Here is a 20,528-nt window from a genome sequence, read left to right on the forward strand (position 1 = left end):
AGCTTACACTGATCTCTGTAAAGTCGGCTTCACTTCTAAACACAGAGTCATGGCTGGGAAGACATTTTTAAGGGGCAATATACACCATTCTCTACCAAACCATGACGCGCCGAGGGCGAACAGGTGGCCGACTGGAGAGGGGGGCCGAATTGAGGGAGGTGGTGGCTTTTCTCGTTCTACGGGCTCCCAAGAAACGGAGTTAGCCTATAACAGCTACGCTGTAAAAAAAATTGTATGCAAAAAAGCAAATTTGTAAGCAATAAAATCATTTCAAACACAAAAAAAACGTCTTAGTGGAGAACTAATCACACTTAAAGGGACACTGAAGTGATATGTAAACATTGCGGGATTACTAGCGCAAATTGTAGTCCGGAGTCCCCAGGCCATGTTTCGACCACTCTAGGCGCGTTTACGCGATTTTATTTAGTAGAAAAACTAATTCGAAAATGCTGTCCTCCTCCTTTACGCTCGCCCATTTTCTGTGGCGTTTTCGTGTGACGTCAGGAGGGGATGAGCTGGCAATTGGCTGCGCCACGGCTGCGCTACTGCACGGCTCCCCGGCCGACAGAGTCAGTCGGCCCAGCGTTTCGTCCGCCGGCCGCTGGCGGGTCGTCGCAATCAAGGAGGTTAAAAAAAATTGCTTGGTCGCAATTCGTTCGCTTAGTTGAAACGAAGCCAGGACACGATTGTGAATGGAAGAATGTGCCTTTCTTTACTTGGTTTGTTTGTACACTGTATCCAGCTCCAAGTCAAGGTCGCTTCACACAAGCGCTGCACAAGCGCACATGCGACGCTTCGCTGACTGGTACGCCAGTAGGAAAATATAAGGCCTCTTGAAGGCGGGAGAAGAGTCAGCGAAGTCAATATAGGTACTAAGGAAATAAAATCAACTGATATTTTTACCGTACAGCGTAAAACTAGGGCGCGGGAAGCACTTTTTTGTGCTGGGCGAACAAGCACAGCGGTCAGCAGCACGACTACGCATCTGCGAACGCTTTTCCGTCTACGAAATGCAATTGCTAGACGTGAGCTACTGTGGAAACTCGGGCGACGCTTACTGCACGATCGCACTACAACAAATAGTCACCTAAGCTGCTTGAAATGCCAAAACTAAATAAAAGTGTAAACCGGTTGTACAATATATACCCTATATTAGCAAGCCCTTCGCGTCCCGCTTCGTGGCTCAGTGGTCTGGGGCGCCAGGTATGTCACCGCAAATGTTTTGCAAGTCACGAGTTCGAATCCCCGCGGGTACGGGCTTTTTTTTTGTAAGTTAACTTTTTTGTTTTCCGCCGATGTTTTCTATATTGAGTTCACCTTTTTTTGGGCCGCAACGTTCATGGCTACACGAACTAGTTCACAAAACGCGCGCAGGCTGGCACTGGCGCGCTAGCGAGTTCTCGTTGGCGTGCTGTTGTCATAAGCACCGACTGCTTGCAGGCAGTGGGCACAGGCCAGAATGAACAGACCCTTGGCCTGGTGCGAACACGCTTTTTACGATACAGGCATGAGGGAGGCAAGCTCCAAATATGGGGGAAAAGCGCATAACATTTGGGCGTCTGCGGGTACGCGGAGGGCGTTCATACACTGCGTAGGTCTCGGCTAGTGAATGCTACGACTACAAGCCGTCCTGGGAGGCTTATCTAGTGCATTTTACAGCCGACAACATGGCAGAAGCGCGGTACGATGATTACTGAGATATTGAGAATGCCCATCCAACAACGCCATTGGTTATGTTTTACAGAACCGAAACCGAAACCGAAACTTGTGTGATTGCTAACCTTGGGCATCGTCCAATCACGGCGCCCCTCCTCCCAACGTCACAGCCTTAGTTGGTGCGGCCGCCGCAAACCGCGCATGGTAGTTTTTCTTCTTTCGCGCTTTGTAAAATAATTACCGATTTGTCAACCGGATAAACGATGAAAAGTGTGCTAATTTGAGCCAGTCTACGCAGTGCAAGCAAAAACGGGAGCTTGACAAATTCACTTCAGTGTCCCTTTAAATGTGGCGGTCCGTGGATGTGTTTGTTGTAAACACCCGTCAGAACTGAAGTTTCTGCAGCGTTCAGCAGCGATCACCTAGCAGTTTAACTGCTAGTAGTGACTTGAGTTAGCTATTTCTTAGAATTGGTTTCAAATTTCGAGGGTTTAACACCCCTACGTTACACCTGGGATATCAGCCGCGCCGTAGTGAGGCAGTTCCGGATTATTTTTCACCAACTGGGGATCTTAAGCGTGCGCCGAAATCACGACTCAGAGCCGTTTTTGCTTTTCGCCTCCATCTGAAAACCGGCCACCGCAGCCGGGATAAAACCCACATCCACCGCAGAGGGTTCTTATAACTGGGGCTCACAGGTGCTTTCTTGGCAGTTTTCAAGTACCTTCCAGGTACTAAGCACACACCTATGAACTATTTTCTATGACAAAAAAAAATACACATGCATTCTCAATTATGTTTAACATATTGCGGTTAGCTCCACGGAGAGACTTCAATCTGGAATTTCCTTGCGAAATAATTAACATATAGTGTTACTTACGAAATCCTTATAGGATCATTGTTTTGTTTTGCGTGTGTGAGAACCATTGCTTATTTACGCTTGCTTTCTTACTTTAATTTTAGCGGTTCGAAGGAGATTATACCTTTTGAGTCCAAAATGTTTGGGGAAAAGAAGTTATATATTCATTTGAATCAGCTACACGTCGATCGCCGCACAGATTTCATACAACCTGCCGTCTGTCATCTTGCATGCATCGTGACAAGACAGAAAATCAAAGGAACTCCTCACGCCCTACATGCACACAGAACAGGAACGCTTATTGTTTCCAATCGTCGCACACAAAAACTTGTTCGTCTAGATTATCCTCCTCTTGTTTGCATATAAAATCGGTTACCTGCCTCGTGCACAGTAATTAGGTGCCGCTCTGATAATCAACCCACATGCCGTAACAGGAAGCACGCTACACGTGACAGGAAAGTACGGACGCGTGAAGCTTCGATCACGTCCTTTCTTTCCAGCAATAGCAATCCGACAGATCGACCAAATCACGCACGTTTCCAGAGTGTGGACTTTCGATTACGGACCTGCAACCGCGTACGAAGCATACGGCTGTATGAGTTGTTTCCGCGTCAGTAATGCGGACGGAAATATCGCAGAACTGGGCATTGTTCCGGGCGCATTTGTGCGCTTGCTGGACCGCATACAGAATTTCACTTTCGAAGAGTATTAAAAAAAAGAATAGCGTGCAATGTTTTTAGTACCAGCCGCTGCACGCAACGCTGTTCGTACAGAGGGCAACACCCTTGTCTATAACACAGGTTTTGTACTTATAGCCTTGTCTTGCCTCTGTAATAAAACATTTTAAGAAAACTTTCGTGTCACTCTGAAGTCTTGACCATATATTTTGACCTCAACATCTTTTGTGACAGGTTTGAGTCGGCAGTTTTGAGAGGTAACCACTTGAAGTTGAACTCAGTGTTATAGACAAGGGTGTTGCGCACTGTACGTGGCCTCTGAATCAGCTATTTATAGCCACGGTAATGCGACGTCGTTCGGCAAATAATCCTCGGCCGCCGCTACAGTTAGCGGAGAATGAAAAATAGAATGGCGCTGTGCATCGTCCTGAAACAGAACGGAAACGCGTCGAGCGGGGGAGTTATGCACACTGAACGACAAGGGGTAATTTTGTTTACTCCGAAATACAAAGCCGTTCGTTAATCGCAAACGCGACATGGCGTGAGTTCTCGTGCATCTCCGCTAAGCTGGTTTGTTGCTCCTAACCCAACGAGGTAAGTATGGGATCAATTTATTCCAGTGACAAACATAATTCAATCAGTTAACTTTAGTTATATCAAGGCTGTCTGGAACTGCGGTGGTTGTGCAGGGAAAGAAAATGATTTATCTTACTTTGATGAGCCAATCAACGAGGCATTACAGCGCACAGTTTTAGTTAACTACATGCATGCCCCTTTAGCTAAGGATATGAGTGCTGTGCTTTATTATTTTCTTAAAATTCGGCAATGAAAGGCATGCGAAAGCCACCTGTGCAGATACGTTCTGTGGCCATGGGGAGACAATTAAGTGAGACGATAATTATCGCTGTCAGCAGCCCAATTACTAAAATTGGATAAGCAACTTTTTGTTGACTGCAGTAAGTGGGTGTGTTCGTATTGAAAAGTTAGAGGCAGTCGTGTTTCTACACAGTATCAGTTGGAAGAATTCTTTGAGCGTGTCTGTGTTCCGAGATATCCGACTCCAAATTTTAATCGTCGTTCGCATGATTACGCGTGCAAGAGAGCTGGGATAGGCGCAAAGCTCCTCCCTGATGTTACGCGGCTGTTGCACTGACATATCGTGATTTAATCAGCCTAGAAGGCAAGGCTGATGGTGGTGGTGTAGTCGTTGTTGATATTGTTGTTGTCCGACATCTTCCCTATTTTGTTGCAGTTTAGCTATAGGACGTGGCGAGGGCACAAACATTTTTTTTTCAGCAAATGTCCTTACATTGCATACATTACATACGAACAACAAGCTCTGCCCTCACAAACGCATTTCAAATCTGCAGTGGTTACCACATGACGTCAGTTCTGCGTAGTTCACAACTAAGGACACGAGTGAGTCCACAGTGAGAAATGAGTAAACGACCATTGACTTTTGCCTGAGAAAGAAAGTCAGAAGCGAACAAGCAATCGAGTATATACCAAAGCCGTCTTTCAAATCCCGTAGCGCGCAGGCTCCATTCATTCATTACCAAACCTGTACTCGAACATGGTCCGTGTGTCAGTGCGGAGCAGTGATTAAAAACGAAACAATTTTAGTCTGTCTGTATGTTTATCTATCTGTCTGTCTGTGACTCGATTCAGCCACCCGGCCAAAGTGAAACAGGAACTGTTCAATGGTCTTATATACCCACAGCAAGTCTAAGTCCGGTGTCAATGTTTATACTTGTCAACTTTGTTGAACAATAACAAGACATTACGCAAATATACGGCGGAAAATCAAAGATTAGTGATATTTGCAGTGTTCCTTTATTAAAAAATTCATGGCTGCTTGGTTTTTGCGATAGCAAATGAAATACTACATCAGCTGCAGAAACTCCTCCCCTGCTGTTGCCAGTGCTACTATAGCTCCTGGCGGCACTTCAAAAACCAAACTATAAACGCAACGAAAGGTTCCACTAGATAGGTTCCACGTCCTGCTTGGCCCGTTCCCGGAGTAGGTTAACGTGGTTCTATGAACGTTGTAGTAGGGTGCCTCAATTCACGCGCGTCTCCGTCGTACGGCAGCGCTGGCATAGAGGCACCCGACTTGGAGCAGTGGCGCGCTGAAAAATTTTAATTGACTTGAGCAAATCCCTATCGTGTTATCTTGTGAGTGATGAGACAGGAGAGGAACAGTATGAGAGGTGATCGTGAAAGAGAAGGGGGGCATTCACTTCGCAGGGGCGCCAGTCGACTATCGTCTGTTGTCGACATTTGCGAGGAGATGAGCAGATACGCGGCCATTTTTTCTTCATCACACCAGATAATCCCACAAATCAGTCCACCCGAAATCCGTCTAGTCATAAAAGATTGGCAATGGCTAATCTTTTAGTCAATGTCTTGCAGTCAATCTTTCAGACACACGCGGCTGGGGACGTGGGCTTTCCCCCGCTTTTAGCGACAGAGGAGCCACCCGATTAGTGTAGCAACGGTCTTTATTTTTGCCGTTGCTGGTTTCAATTAATGCAAGCTTCGTATTATCCCGCCTCTCTGAGTTCGTAACGCCATATAAAAGTTCAAATCTGTGTTTCGCGTGCCTAACCTAACGGACTCGTTTACGCCATCTAGGGGACACAACGTTCGCTTATATCCCGATCCTCTGAAGTTTTATTTTCTCGCCTCTGCTTGTAAAGCAGCAAGCCGCCAGAAATCAAATCCCGTCCTGGCTTCGGCAGCGCCACGCCTTATCCACTGATCCACCGCGGTGGGTTTAATAATTACATCAAACGCGTGCATGAAGAGCCGGAAAATCGATTCCTATCAGATGTGACCGACTTTATGCGATTCTCGACTCGCAACTCGGAGGGCTTAGGCTCGATAGCTCCCCCCTCCCCAGTCATAAAAGTGTGTTTTATTTTTCAAACCTCCGCGGAAAGTTGGAACACAAGCACGTCAATGAATGTTGCAAATTATTATGTTTGTGGTACGGTATGACTCAACAGTAGGGTATGCCTAACGGGTTGCTTTTGTTGCGCAGTACGCTCGCTCGGTCATGAAATTTGAAAGAAAGAAGGTAGGAAGGATGTAGAAGAAACGCAGGAAAGGTAACCTGGCTTGAGCCTAGTTTGCTATCCTTCACTTGGGATAGGGAAAATAGGCACAAAATAGAAAGGAAAGAATGAACAAAAATTGCAGCAGACACGTATGCCCAGCGCTGAAGCACTAAACGTCCCAGTTCAGTGATTGCCACTGAACGCTTTCAGTCTATACTCTGGAGTTTACGTTCGCCGCCCGTAGAAAGCGTAAGAGTTCCCCAATCACCTTCTGAGCGCATGACAGAGAAGGCCAGTGACACAGAATCTTCTCCTCCGAAAATGGCCGCCGAGAGTCTAGGTTAGCTGTCGTGAAATTTGATTTCATGCATAAACCATAGAACATTATTGCGGGCAACGCCGTTGCCACCAGGCGCCAAAAGTAAGGAAACTCCAAAGCAGTCAACGGCGAGCAGAATTGACTGATCTCAATGCGCGACAAACAACAATGAAAATCAATCCCGGCTCGGCCCGAGGTCAGAGCTAAAGCAAAGCGGGTCGTCCACCCTGGTATAATGAGGCACTGTTTGCTTCATTTACGGCGGGAAACGGGAGGATTTAGTCCGGTCGGAAGCTGGTGCCTTTAACGGGCGTCTTCGCTGTCGAACGGCGCCGCCGTCGTGAGCTCAGTCTTCGACGTTGTTTTCACCCGAACACACCGCTCGGATATCACACAGGGTTCGCCGAACTCTCCAAAGGCTGGCAAACAGCTTCGCGGTGCGGGTGTGATCGAACGAGCCGACCCTCAGCCTTAACACTGGCGAAAAAATATCGCGACAGCTAAAGGAGCTCCACGTTACTTTCCACGGTTCATTTTCCATCAGGCAGTAATGCGCACCTTTTTTTTTTTCCATGGTTATGTGTTTTTGTCTTGTTAAGAGAGTTGGCACAACACAGTGGACCCCTAACGAAGCAATTATTGATTAAATGAGGGTCATCACACTTAGACTGCCCTCCGAACCAGAGGTGCAGGCTGGCGCACGAAGTTTTTGTTTGAGTAGTTTTTTTTTTTTTTTGTAGTCCGGCGAAGCCACTGACCGCGGCGCAAAAAGCTGAAATCCTGAAGAACACCTTTTGGCACTTTGTACACATTTTTAATGTCTTTTTGTTTACAATGAACGCTAATTTTAGGCGTAAAACAAGTAGGCCGCCAACGTCCGGAATTAAGATAACGGTAAGTCACAGGTGACGACACATTTTTCCTTCGATTTGAAGCTGCGTCCATCACGCGTTAAACGCTTTTTTTTCTGTTGCTGCGTAGGTGTAAGCGCGAACGAGTTTTCATTGCGTAATTATTAGGCAAACAACGCAAGGACTGGACAAGACGACGGCAAGTGCGTGTGTGCATCCGTGTTCATGCGCGTGCGTGTGTGTATTTGGGCGTGCGCGTGTCCATAGAGTGTCCTTAGAGTGTCCTTAGAGTATTTAATTTGACGCTCGCAGCTTTTATACCGCGACGTAGCGACTACCACCTGTTTGAAGAAAAAATCCGTCCGATAAATTAAAACTAGGGAATATCCACGCCCGAGTGTTCTGTCCTCTCGGCCGGCTGCATAAAACGCCGGTGCGCGCTATTTTGCAGCACACAACGCGGGAAGAATAAACTCAAATGCGTTCTCCGCCTTAACTCCCAAGAGCCACGCTGTCGAGGCTAATCCGGGTTGAAAGAAGCAGTTGTGTAGTTTCTTTTTTTTCTTTTTCGAAAACTGCGAACGGAGAGGAGACACAAAGAACTGTGGCAAAGTGCGCACGTCGTCCCTGATCTGCGCTTAGTTTCGAATTCAGCCAAGCGCAGAGGCAAAAACAAGCCGCCGTGCAGCTCAGAAGAAAGTGGCGCGAAGGCGGACTTTACAATCTCCGTCGTACGCGCGGAGATTTAATTTCCTGAAATACGTGCCCGCTGGCGCCACTGTCAAAATAAATAACATTCACTTTGGACGATATGTGTTTCTTTTGTGTTAGCGCACTTACGGGAGGATGACTCCAGGCAGCATACATTAGCATGCGGTCCCGCATAAAGCCCCCGGGAGCCCCTCCGTGAACAGCCCGCATGCTTCGTTGTGCGAGCCCGACTTGAGCGGAACGAAGAGAAACCGTCGAAGCGTTCAGAGTTCGTATCAGCATTCGCAAAGCCCGGTGCGCTGGTGCAGGGTTGGTATACCGGCCAGCGAACACCTCGACCTTCTGTGTTTTGTTTCAGCTCGCGCGAGTGGGCGCAGCGGTCGCTTTACCTGCCGGAAGTGAACTGATCATGCTTTCTGCCATTGGCTTCTTCTTCCGCACAAAGTTCTTGTGGTTTGCTTTTTTTTTTCGTGCGCCAGCATAAAGGCCAACCGGCTGTTCCTGGGGACGTTAATACATGATTGAACGATTGATTGATTAATTGGTTAATGATTGATTGATCGATTTATTGTACTTGAACATCGATGTAACAAAGTCGACGGTAGCAGCAAATTATTTTGTTACAACGAAGACTTCGTAAATCACGATATCCTTCCCCAGAGCTACGGCAAGGTGAGGGGCGGGGGGTGGAATTTGAATTTGTTTGCTTATTCTGGAAATTCTTAAAACGGAGTCTACGGTTCAACTGATTTATAAATACATTCCTTTAATATTTGTGGCGTATGTTTTGGCGATATCGATGGTGGAAGATGCATAAAGGGGCTTACAGAAAAAGGAATCTTAGAGAGGTTGCGTACTGGTTGGTGCACTAATTCTTTCGTAACCACATGAAACCGGCTGCAGCGGAAGCGGAGAAAGGAGAGGAGCTTTGAATGGACAGCCGCCAGCCTTTCTTCTTTTAGGCGACTATCACCCGTATTTGGATATAATTACGGCTGAAGCGAAGAGGGCAGCAGCAAATTCTAAACGCCTGTCACGGTTAGCTTGATGCATACGACATTTTAGCTGTAGTAGTTTAGCGCAAACGCTGTTAGGAAGCAAAACACGAAATATCGGCCCGGCTTGGCAGTGCGGTTTTACTAATCACATAAAACGCTTTTTTTTGCACTGATTAACTAATTTCTATAATTGAAAGAAGTTCGCTTTACCAAAATGAGACTTCGCAGGTGCTGCGTTTTTTGAAATTTAAAAAAAATCGGCACAAATTCCGAGAATTGTCTACAAATGCGTAGCATTCTTACGCCGCTGGTCTACAGTGCGAATTTTTTCGAGCCAGATTTCGCAAATGGTAGCCAAGGACCTCGGGTTATTTGGTCGTTTTTGAGTTTTCTTTTGTTTAGTTTCGCCAACGATGTAAATTTATACGATTATAGCGTTTAAGTGGCTTTACTTCGCCAAGTAGGTATTTTTCCGCAGATGCAAGGCGTTGTTCTGTTTTCGCTATTATTTATGCGTATTTCAAACGCTCTTTTGCGTGATCCTTTTGCTTAATATTCGGTTTTTTGAGAAGGTGTATCAAATGCATATTTTTTTTTTTTTCATCAGATCACTTTTGTACACTTTTATTCTATTTTTATCATTTTTTTTACTTTTCCAAAACTCTGTTCGACCACTTAATTTCATCTCCATTTACGCTATTATACCGATTAAATGTGTTACTTCCCCCAATTCTGCATTTTTTGTGCGAATGCAGGGCGTTACACGGTCCTGGCTGTGGGGGTACTCGGCAAAGAATGCTACGCATAAAAAAAAACTCGTCATGAACATTGCTTTCCGTCACACTATTTGCAGGTCATTCCTGACTACATCATTCCCGTCAGCGCAACTGCCTCTTCCGTCGCCATTTGGAGCCACGGACAAAAGACAGGCCTTGTGTTAATAGCCACTTACAACCGGCATTATCTCATTGTATCCCAAATCACTGGGGGCAAATGCGCTGTATTCACAATAGCGGGCCTGCACACAGCGTTCGGCACCCTCTCTGCAAATGCCTCGCCACCTTGTATACGAGCACCCGCCAATAGCGTATCCCAGCTGAATTCGTTAAACCGCTGCGAATTAGACCGATTGAGTTGCGATGTGCAGGGTTGGCACCGCGCGGATGTCGTGCAAATAAGCGCATCCTCGCTATAGGTGGGATTCATTGAAAAGTTTAGCTGTCTATTTCTTCGCTTGGCAACACTGGAAATGATTACGGGCATGGCCAAAGCGCCACGGATATGGCGCGGCTTGTGCCACTGTGGCCGCGCGCGGAAGAAAAAAATAACACCAACGTGCGTCGTCTGCTCCGTTTCAACCTGATTCTCAACGGTGGTGTCAACAGAATTGTTATTAATCGCACTCACATCGGAGTCGAGGCATTAATTTGCGTTCAGCGGGCTAGAGCTTGGAATGTCCAACCCATATCATGCGCTTAGAACGGACAAGTACCGACATCCCGCGGAGCCCGACGTAACCAGTTACGGCGCACTCACATGGTTGTCTGCATACGTGCCTCGGTATTGAATACAGGCTATAGCCGGCCATATACGCGTATCACCATTTAGCGGGATATTGTTGGTATAGAAAATTCTCTTACCGACGGCAAAACAGAAATAAAAAAAAACTAGCTTCCTTGCACTCCCTCTTAGCGTAATAGCGATCGATGGTGCCGAAGTTGTGGGAGCGTGCGAGCACACGTTTTTGGGGCGGAATTCCGAATTTATGCCGCTTTCTAAAGCGTCAGTTTCAGGCTGGGCCCTGGGTGGAAGGCCCTGGACGACGCGGGTGGCACGGAAACCGAGCTACGCTTGTTTTGTGGGCAAATATCAAATGGTCTTGACAAGATCTACGTAACGATTTTAAGGGGACCCGGAACGTGTTCGTTTATAACAGACACGGGTGGAAGGCCCTGGACGACGCGTGTGGCACGGAAACCAAGCTACGCTTGTTTTGTGGGAATATATGAAATGGCCTTAACAAGATCTACGTAACCGGACCCGGAACGTGTTCTTTTATAACAGACACGGCGAAAATTGCGCCGCTGCTGTCATTTCAAGCTACGGTGTGAGGCCAGGGCGCACGAAACATATGTGAGATACCAGTCAGAAAATAAAATATGGCAGCAAAAAAGTTAACACGCCTTGGAATGATGGGCGACATTGTTCCACACAATGCCGGAAGCATTATAAAAAGCACCGTCTAACCGATCGCAAAACGCCACCAATTCTTTGTAGGTCGCCAAGCAACGCTTCGAGCTTAACAGAAAAAACGCTTTCAAAGCTCGCCCACCCCGGTTGCTCTGAATGTTGCAAATGCCTACCTTTATTTTGCTGCTATCTGTTGGCATAATTCAAAACATAGCAACAATATACGGTCAAAAGCAGTAAAATCAAATGCTAGCATTCGGGAAACACTTTCAATAGCAGTCAAAACATTCGGTGAGCGCACAATTTCATCCGGGAGCACGTTCCAATCATTAGTTGCATTGGGAAAGAAGGAATACTTAAATGCATCGATGCAGCACTGGTACGGTTTAATTTTTTTTAAATTGTCTCTTCGTGCCGACACGTTATTCGGCGTTTTTAGGTAAGTATTTTTTTTTATCCCAGTTGATCCTATCTTAATGTTATAGAGAAGCTTTAATGTACAAATTTTTCCATGCGAGCATAATGTTTGCCACCCTAAGTTATCTCGGATGACAGAGCCTCTTATATCGAAGTTGAAGTTACCTGTAACAAATCTGGCTGCACGCTCCTGTACATTTTCCAGCAGTTCTTTCAACACTTCCATATATGGGTCCCACACTGCGCACGCCTATTCCAAAATAGGCCTAATGCTGGTGAAATGCTGGTGAGGTGGCTACAAAGAATTTCTTCTTTCGCCCAAAATGAAAGTTAAAGTAAACATTTTGCTGTCTCCAACTGAATTCTTTATTCATAAAGCGAGCTGATAAACGCTGCCTCTCAGGTCCTAATTACTACGAAACACGATATCATGCAACTGCAATCGGTGTCATTTGCAGCGGTTCAAAATTCGCATTCCAGTGAAGCAAGCAGTTCACGCAGGCCCTTACGACGGCTAGCGTGCACCAAGGAAGGCTCTCAGAGGAGTGCGCGGAAACCTATTGTTCGGGCAGCGCATCCATGCATAGGAGGCAGCGAGCGATAATTCCCTTTCTAAGTAGGCATTAGCCCCAGGCCGTTCTATTATTGGGGTCGCTCGAAACGATGGCTGTAAACGACGGCTGCAGGTGAAATTGGATTGACATCCGTGGATGAAATTGTGAATAGCCTGCACAAGAATGCCAGGGAGGAATAAATTGGTAGAGCACCATCCGAAGGTTGCTCAACGGAGGTGGAGCAAATGTGGTCTGAATCACCCACATCCCCCGTGAAGAATCGTTAGTTTGCCTCATGTCAAGAAAATGAGCCTGCGTAGCACATACGGTGTACTTCCGCGAACCTCTTGAGCCCCACCGCTATGTAAAGAGGTATTCAGAGGACGGCGTCGTTCACTACGAAAGGAAACATCATTCTGATACGACTTCAAGACATTTTCAACATAACATGCTTACTGAATGTTACTGCCAGCAAGCCCTAGCGCATTGCGTTCTAGAGCAGAGGGCGTTGACAGACTGTTCCGAATAGCACCCGCGATGGCCTTTTGCTTCTACTTTATCATACATCCAAACCGGTCGACTATTCCGTTTATTGATTGATTGATTGATTGATTGATTGATTGATTGATTGATTGATTGATTGATTGATTGATTGATTGATTGATTGATTGATGGATGGATGGATGGATGGATGGATGGATGGATGGATGGATGGATGGATGGATGGATGGATGGATGGATGGATGGATGGATGGATGGATGCTCCAACCGAGCGAAGCGATAAGAACGCTGCGACGTCATGAATGATCTTGAAAGACGTAGCGTATTAGAGCTCTCGCTCTAAAAACTGCATAAACTCCCAACTGACAATTGTCAAGCAAATATGTGAACTTCTCTGCGATACATCTAGCTACTTTAACGTCCGTTATGGCGCTCTATATAGTACCACATGTGTAGCTTCGGAGCACGAATGAAGACACGGACAGAGAACACGAAGGCCAGCGTTTTCACTTGTGTTCTCTGTCCGTGTCTTTTTTTTTTTTTTCGTTCGCTGAAGATACAAATTTGCAATACCAATCAGTCCGCACTCAATCCTTACTACACACCAAGCCTTTAGAGAGTCGTCTTCGCTGTCACAGACCGATGTAGTGACAGGAATATCTTTTTAACAACAGTATCAGGAGTCTGATATTAAAGTATGATTGACCTAGCGCCATTTGCTTCAAACATTTTTACGTGTTGCTAAAACGTGACACATCAGGCATCAATACAAGCGGGCACAAATGTTTCCCGTTGAGTCGATATAGAAATGCTGGCGCCTATATAATAATTTACTTCGCCGACGTCTCTCGTTCGATATCGCTTGCGTAAAAATAAAGAAGTTGCGACCACGTACCTGCGACACCAGCAGCCTGTTGCTATGAAAGGACTCGGTGGGCGACGGCGGGTGCCGCGACGGCAGGGGCGCGGGCTCTGTGGAGGTCGGCTTCGCCGCGCCCGATGCCGGAGGCGGGATGGTGCGGAGGGTGCCGTTGGCCTGCGCCCGGCTTTCGCGCCGCCGCGTCGAACCTGGGCAAAGGAAAAGGCGCAGAAGAGGTCACACTCAGACGCTGTATAGGACGCAAGTGTGCGTGCCATATTTCGTGAGTTACGCTCTCAAAGGAGCTCGGCTCCCCGGCTTTGACAGGATGCACCCGAGCAGTCAGTCAATCATCCTGTCCAGGGAAACTAACTTGACGGATAGCGAACTCCGGACGCACGATACGCCTGGGAAACTTTATCTGCGTCGTAACATTACGCAGTGCAAGCTGTCGAGCTAGTTTCCGGTGAAATCATAGCGCAGATAACGTTTCACGAGTCAGATCCCACGTCCCAGCCTACTTCACTCCCTTGTTCACGATCGTGAATGGTTGAGGTAAAGATTAAAAGAGTATACCGCGCTCCGCAAGTCTATATGCAATCGCTTTCTCTACGTATTGCAGCTCGTAGCGGCGAAGCTGTCTTACGCGATGTACGAAGACAGCGCTTGCTGCGGCCCTTCGCCGGCCCTAAGAGAAACATTCGCGAGCTGGCCTCGCCATCAAGAGCGAAGACAGCGTAGAAGAAATACCGAAGAAGCGGACTTTACTAAGACGAAACTAACTACGTGAGCGGGAAGGAGCTATCCAGTTCCTCGCTGCGGTTGGTGCGCGCTTTGACAAAACTTCAATTTAACCTCCGCTGTTTGCTGATTAACTGAAAACGTAACAAAGTTGGTGTACCTCGGATTTTTGTTTATTCTTCTGAGGAGATGAGAGCGCTCAGTGAGCGTAAAACGTTTCGGTACACCGGAGCACGAATCGGCTGCGGGCTCAGTTTGCTTAAAAACGCTTGTAAAAGTTAGCGACACAAACGACGTGTGGAGTGCCACAACAACGGGCGGGGCTACACGTGGCACCAACGTCTCAAAAGAACGGCCACACGCAGCTCCGCCCATTCTAACGCGAATACAACCACGCCGACGTTGGTGCACCCTCTCTCCAAGCATTTCCAGCATTTCTACGCAGTAAAAGCAAATACGTATAGTTAACGGGAAGGGAGAGAAGCTAGTCAAACAGTTCGTACAGCTTTTTACCCCCTTGCCTCCCTAATCTCAAAGGGGGAAATAAAGAAATTATTAATTATTAATAGTTTCCCGCCACTCGGTCATTGCCATGATTCATCGCCGCAGTGTCTTTGGCGGCAGTGCGCCCCCGCACGCGAGTTCAATGGGATAACCATGGTGATCACACTGATGACACACAATAGCCAGAGCCCCCGGGAAATCGCCGAAGCTTGCGCAACTACAAAACGCGAAGACGCGAAGCCGCACTTCAATCGCACTGACAGATACTGAATAGTCCTTCCTGGACAAATCGGGACCGAAAAGAATCATGTCTGAGCAGTCTTGGGGCTTTTCTGCGTGTTTTATTTTTCCACAGGGGTGGTGTGGTTTATAACTGTCTGTGTTTCCGCATAAGTATTCCATTTTTTAACAAACTTTTACTTGCTAGACAGCGCTTTCGCTGCCACCCCTCCTGTTGTTTTTTTTTTTTGTGCTTTTTTTGTTAAGTACGCGCTGGTCTCCATGAGCGCATTTAAACTCGCCAGATTCGCCACAGCATGACAAAGCACATCCCCAGGATGTACCCCGTAGGGCGCTACCTTCTTCCTCAGCGAATTCTTTAACCGTTGTTGCGTGTAACGGTCTGCGATGAAGCTTTGCTCGGAGCGGAGCTGAAACACCCATTGAATGCAGTCTCTCTAAAACCGGTCTCGATACCGGTCTCGAAACTTCACAAAAGAAGCATAGCGAAGATGAGCAGCCCATGAGCTTGGTTATGGTCGGCATGGTTGATAAGAACAAGAACGGTATTTCGGGCACTTGAGCGTCGCCGGAAGCCGGTCATGCAGGACGGTAGTTGTTTGAAATGCTTCAGCCACCAGGTTAATCTCGTACACACAGGTTTCTCTGTTATCTTCGCACACAGGATGTAAAAGAAAGTGACCGGTGTAAAGGCGCCGCCGTGTGGACTTCACCGGGCTCGAGAACTCCCACCACTCATGCGAATTTCCACAAGAAGGGTATTGACCCCGCGTACCAAACGTGGGTTATGTATCTGAGGGGATCTATCTTGCGCACTGACGACATGTTGTAGAGCATTAGACTGCCGATTCCGTCCTGGTCTGGTGCACAGTGTGTTTGTAAGCCGCTTAGTGCGGCCTTGAGCTCTCGAAGCGTGACGGGGGCATCCAAGTCGGCGACGACAAAGAAGGTAGGATGTATGAATGCCCGCCTCGGCATTTGCAGGATGAGACAACTTCAGGAGGAACATTTTTCATACAATAACAGGTTATTTGGAAGTTTATTTATGAAATACAAACATTTATTTATTTATTAGTATTTTGCCTCATTTTTTACAGCTCAACTAATAGCAAAACACGGTTAACACCGGTCCGGACAGCGATAACGTCTAAATCATTGGCGATGTCACGGTTGCTCGCTTGCAGCACCGAAATCACGAAAACTTCGTACGTTTGGAGATCAAATTAGGTTGTTCTTGACCGTGGGCATCTTAGCGAAGTGCACCAATCCGCTCTCACATTTAAACACGTCGTAAGTCGTACTGCTCCAAACAGGTGTTCACCGGTGGCAAGAGGCATCTTCGCGCTTTGGTTCACCTCCAAGGGAGAGCCGTTGCCACTGCGTGGTACAGATGTACACTGTAGGCGCGTTACACACACAATATATATATGTTACGGCCGACCTGTTGTTTTAAAGTGCATAGCCCTTTAGGGGCTCGCCTTGTTGTCGTAGCTCGCTGTAACGTTCGATGTCAAGCGACTGCCGGAATTAGATGGCGCAGCGAGATAACGGACCCAAGTAGCGCCCGGCGTACCCGTAGTAGGGTGCCCCGGAGAAGCTTCGAAAACCTAGCGGTTTAAATAGTCATAACCGTTCTAAACTCGTGAACTGCTGTCGCTTGCCATACATCTCCCCGTTGCTTAGCGCAAAAAAAACTGCACGTACATTTCAGGCCAAATATACGTAATTAACCCGCAGCGCCGGGGGTAATTTAGTTAGGAACGCCCGTTGGGTTGGTTTTTAGATGCAACGCTCAGAGCATCTCTTGTCGGCGGCCCTGTCCTTCCTGCGTGCGTCCGTTGTTGTCCGCAGCCACTCTCCCCCTCTCCTCTCCGATAGCGAACACTCTCTCGCGAGAGGCATTGGATTGGATTCGATTGGATTGGCTTGGCTTGGCTTGACTTGACTTGGACTGGATTGGGTTGGATTTGGATTGGATTGGATTAAAGTGGATTGTGTTGGATTGTGTTGCGTCATAGCCGCGGCACTCTCTCCGCGGTCTCCTCTCCTTCGGTCACGCTGCGCATATAACCGGTGTGCCGCTCTCCGGCGGCCTTTCGGTCGACGGTTGCTCTCCGCTTGCGCTTGAACCCCCCTCAGCGTCGCAGCACACCAGGGTTCCCGCGAGGGGAGGTGGTCGTAATTTTTTACGATACTCAGCGAAAAAAGAGTGGCAGTGCAACGCCGGCACGTGCGGGAGGAAAAGCAAGCACAAAAAGAAGAGAACTGCCGCTGGCGATGTTTAAGGCAGGGGGCGCGCGAGCATTGCGGAGGAGGGAAATTTGAATTGCACTGGGTGGTAGCAGTGAGCGGATAACGACGCTACAGCCTATTATGGCGAATCACTGCTCTACACTTCCGACGGCTTTGACGTTGAGTGGAGCGGCTTTCTTTTTGTCCTTTGGCGTTCTTTAAAAATTCCGCAAATGAGAGAAAGAAGAGGTCACAAAAACAGTCTTTAAAAGAGCATTTTCAACAAGCGCTACACAGGACAGAGAATGTTGGATTTATTAAACCCCTCCCAGAGAGCGCTTGGCAAGCTGCCGAGGTAATGTAAGGTGTCTGAGTGTGCACAGCGGTAAGTGCCTCTTGTCAGGAATGCGAACTTTATTGAGTTTGGAGTCAAATAATGCGGACGATAGATATCAAGATGTGTCGCGAATGACGCACGCCAGTCACGATCCCACGCCATCATACAAGCACAACCTAGAAAATCGAGCATTAGTAACCGCTCCTGCTCGCCAGCAAGTGCTCGCCATCTTGAGCTTTTCGGAAAAATAAAAATGGCGCAATCTGGATGCCGAAGCATGTTACTACGATGCCGCGACACATGTTCCCCCGCTGGGATGAGCAGCAGTTGGAGCCTAGGGTAGGGGAGTGGACGGGAAACGCGCACACGGAAACGGTCCGACACGCCAGCTGTGTCTACACTCAAGCATGCCGGCAGCATCGCATCACGCATGCGCCGCAAAGTCACAGCGCAGGCTCAACTGCCTGAAGCGGCCCGTGACGACAACAGGGCACGCCGTGGACGTCAGCGTAGGTTCGGGGGGAATAAGAGTTGAGCATTGAATAGATAACCAAAAAGAAACTCAAGCCATTTTTTTTTCTGTTAGGTTTCACGGTCCGGCCTCACTTGCAATCGTCATTGTAATAAGGTGGCAAAATGGGTTAGTTGGATAGCATTCATGGTGGTCAGCGCCAACGGAAACAACACACGTTGTCTATTCTCTTCTTCGTGTGTTGTTTCTGTTCGCGCTCACCACCATGATTGTAATCATCATACTTGTCGCTGCCATCAGAGCGAACGCTATTGCTAATAATATTCTAATCATCATCACAATCATCCCCCCACGCGCACTCCTGCAACATCGAATTACTTGGGAAGAACACCGATGAAATACTACAAACAGTTAAGGCTGGAAGTTGGCCTAGTTGGTGTTGACTTAGAGCCATACTACCAGCGAAAGAAGACACGTACCTAGAAAGAAGATTACAGGACAATCGCTAGACTTCAATTGAACAGCTTTTCTTGGGACACGTAACATATGATAACGCTAATAGACAGGGTTAAAAATATGTCAGAAAACTTACAAATGATATAAAACAATATACAGCCATAGGAGCGTGCCACTCCACACTGCAAAGCAACGTCCCAAGTAAAGCTGTTCGCGTGAAGTCTAGCGATTGTCGTGTTATCTTCTTTCTAGGTCACTGTCTTTTTTTCGCTGGTTACATGGTTTTAAATGCTAGGAACAGTAATGGCGTCGTGTCTTTCTTACACATGACGAACTTGTGAATGTTTACAAGAAAGGGAACAATGCAAGAGCACTGAGGACCGTTTTGAATTCTAAACCAAGTGTTGATATGACATAACACTCGGAGCCTGATAACACCCGACCACGACGGCAACGTTGATGATATGCATTTTTCCCTTCTTATAGCTAATGGAACTTTCCCTTCTCCTTCCAATTAAAGATGAAATCCGGCTCTAGATTTCCACTAAGCGGTAAAATTGTGGATTACATGGGTTAGCCTGCAAAACTCGGCTAAATATATATCGTCAGTTCAGTCCAGTGTCTCAGACTGTTGCGCCTTGCTTCGCGAGCCACTGTTGTGTGTATCGTTGCTAGGGGATAAATACGTGACCCAGAAGCGTGGGTGCACGTTCCGACCCACTCTGCTGGATTGTGCATGCTATCGTACGAGAACTCCGCACACGGCGGGTCAAAATGAGCAGCCTGATAGGGACGACGAACGAACGACACTCGTACGACAGAAATAGAGGCAGCGCTCGTTTGCCCCATCTTTTTCCTCGTCCTCTTCTGGGCACTGTTACGTGCTCGGCGCACGACCTTTTGTCCCCACCCGGGGTCGTTACGCAAACTGAATAACCGCGGGGACGGCACCGCCGTTTCAAGCCGAAAGGGAGGCACGTCCGAATGTGGACATTGTTCCGCCGCGACAAAGAAACGGGGACGAGGAAAGGAGTAGAAGAAAGCAGGCCGCCGACTTGTTCGCCCACGCAGGCGCAGAAAGGGCAGACGAGGAGGCGGAAGGGGAGTGCGAGTCCCCCGCTCCCTATTCGCTGTTCCCCTTCGGGGGCTTGTGAGGTAATCAGTGCCCAGTGCCCACCGGGAGGGAAACGCTGAGGGCCGACACAGCCGGGCGTCCCGTCGAGATGGCTGGACCGGCCAAGCGCGATCGAGCGCATTCACTGACCCGAGACACCGGACCCCGGGTCAACAAATGAGGCCCGCACCCCACGCGCACTCCTGTGACAACGGCCCAAGCGACCGCCTACGGCTTCGGGAGACAATGTCCAGCCATCAGACTCTGTTCCATGCGGGTTATACGCGGGTGGAGTGAGGGAAGGGCGCACTATGGGCGCCAAAGCCTGCAGAGGCCCGAAAGTGGCGCGGGTGATTTCGGATTTGGGTTTTATGTGGCGTGAAAGGAAGACCGACGACGACAAATTTGGCCAGCGCGCTGCTTTCGCCGACGGAGGTGTACGCTGACACGACACGCGTGGAGGCGTAGAGCGTTGAAGAGGAGGAAACGTTAGACGTCTTTGTGCTGGCGTGCACTTACGGGCCTACCTTACGCGCACACGAAAAGCGATACGGGTCCGTGTGGGCGTTGATCGAAAACACTCGGCTTTCAACTCTGAACGTGATACCGAGCACTTTTGAGACGCCTTGATGACGAACACGCGCGAGAAAGCCGTGAAGGGATGGGGAATCGCAGTAATGTTAGGCCTAGACTGAATTTTTCGACACATACAGCTGACAATGGTATTTGGCTATAGCCTGCGCGCGTTGTAAAAGATATTACAATGCAAACATTGAGTTTG

General features: G+C 48.0%; 1 protein-coding gene across 9 annotated transcripts in view; it reads right to left on the reverse strand.

The window, feature by feature from the left end:
* Positions 1-20,528, reverse strand: part of Epac (Exchange protein directly activated by cAMP) — an 841,204-nt gene that overhangs the window by 97,465 nt on the left and 723,211 nt on the right. For all 9 annotated transcript variants that reach the window (XM_077698340.1, XM_077698341.1, XM_077698345.1 and 6 more), the window contains one exon: positions 13,688-13,860. In XM_077698340.1, coding sequence (XP_077554466.1) covers positions 13,688-13,860 — 173 coding nt within the window. The remainder of the gene's footprint in view (positions 1-13,687; positions 13,861-20,528) is intronic.

Source organism: Haemaphysalis longicornis, unplaced genomic scaffold (genome assembly GCF_048455015.1).
Source record: "Haemaphysalis longicornis isolate Haplotype H1 unplaced genomic scaffold, Haemaphysalis longicornis Haplotype H1 scaffold_2, whole genome shotgun sequence".
Classification (NCBI taxonomy): Eukaryota; Metazoa; Arthropoda; class Arachnida; order Ixodida; family Ixodidae; genus Haemaphysalis; species Haemaphysalis longicornis.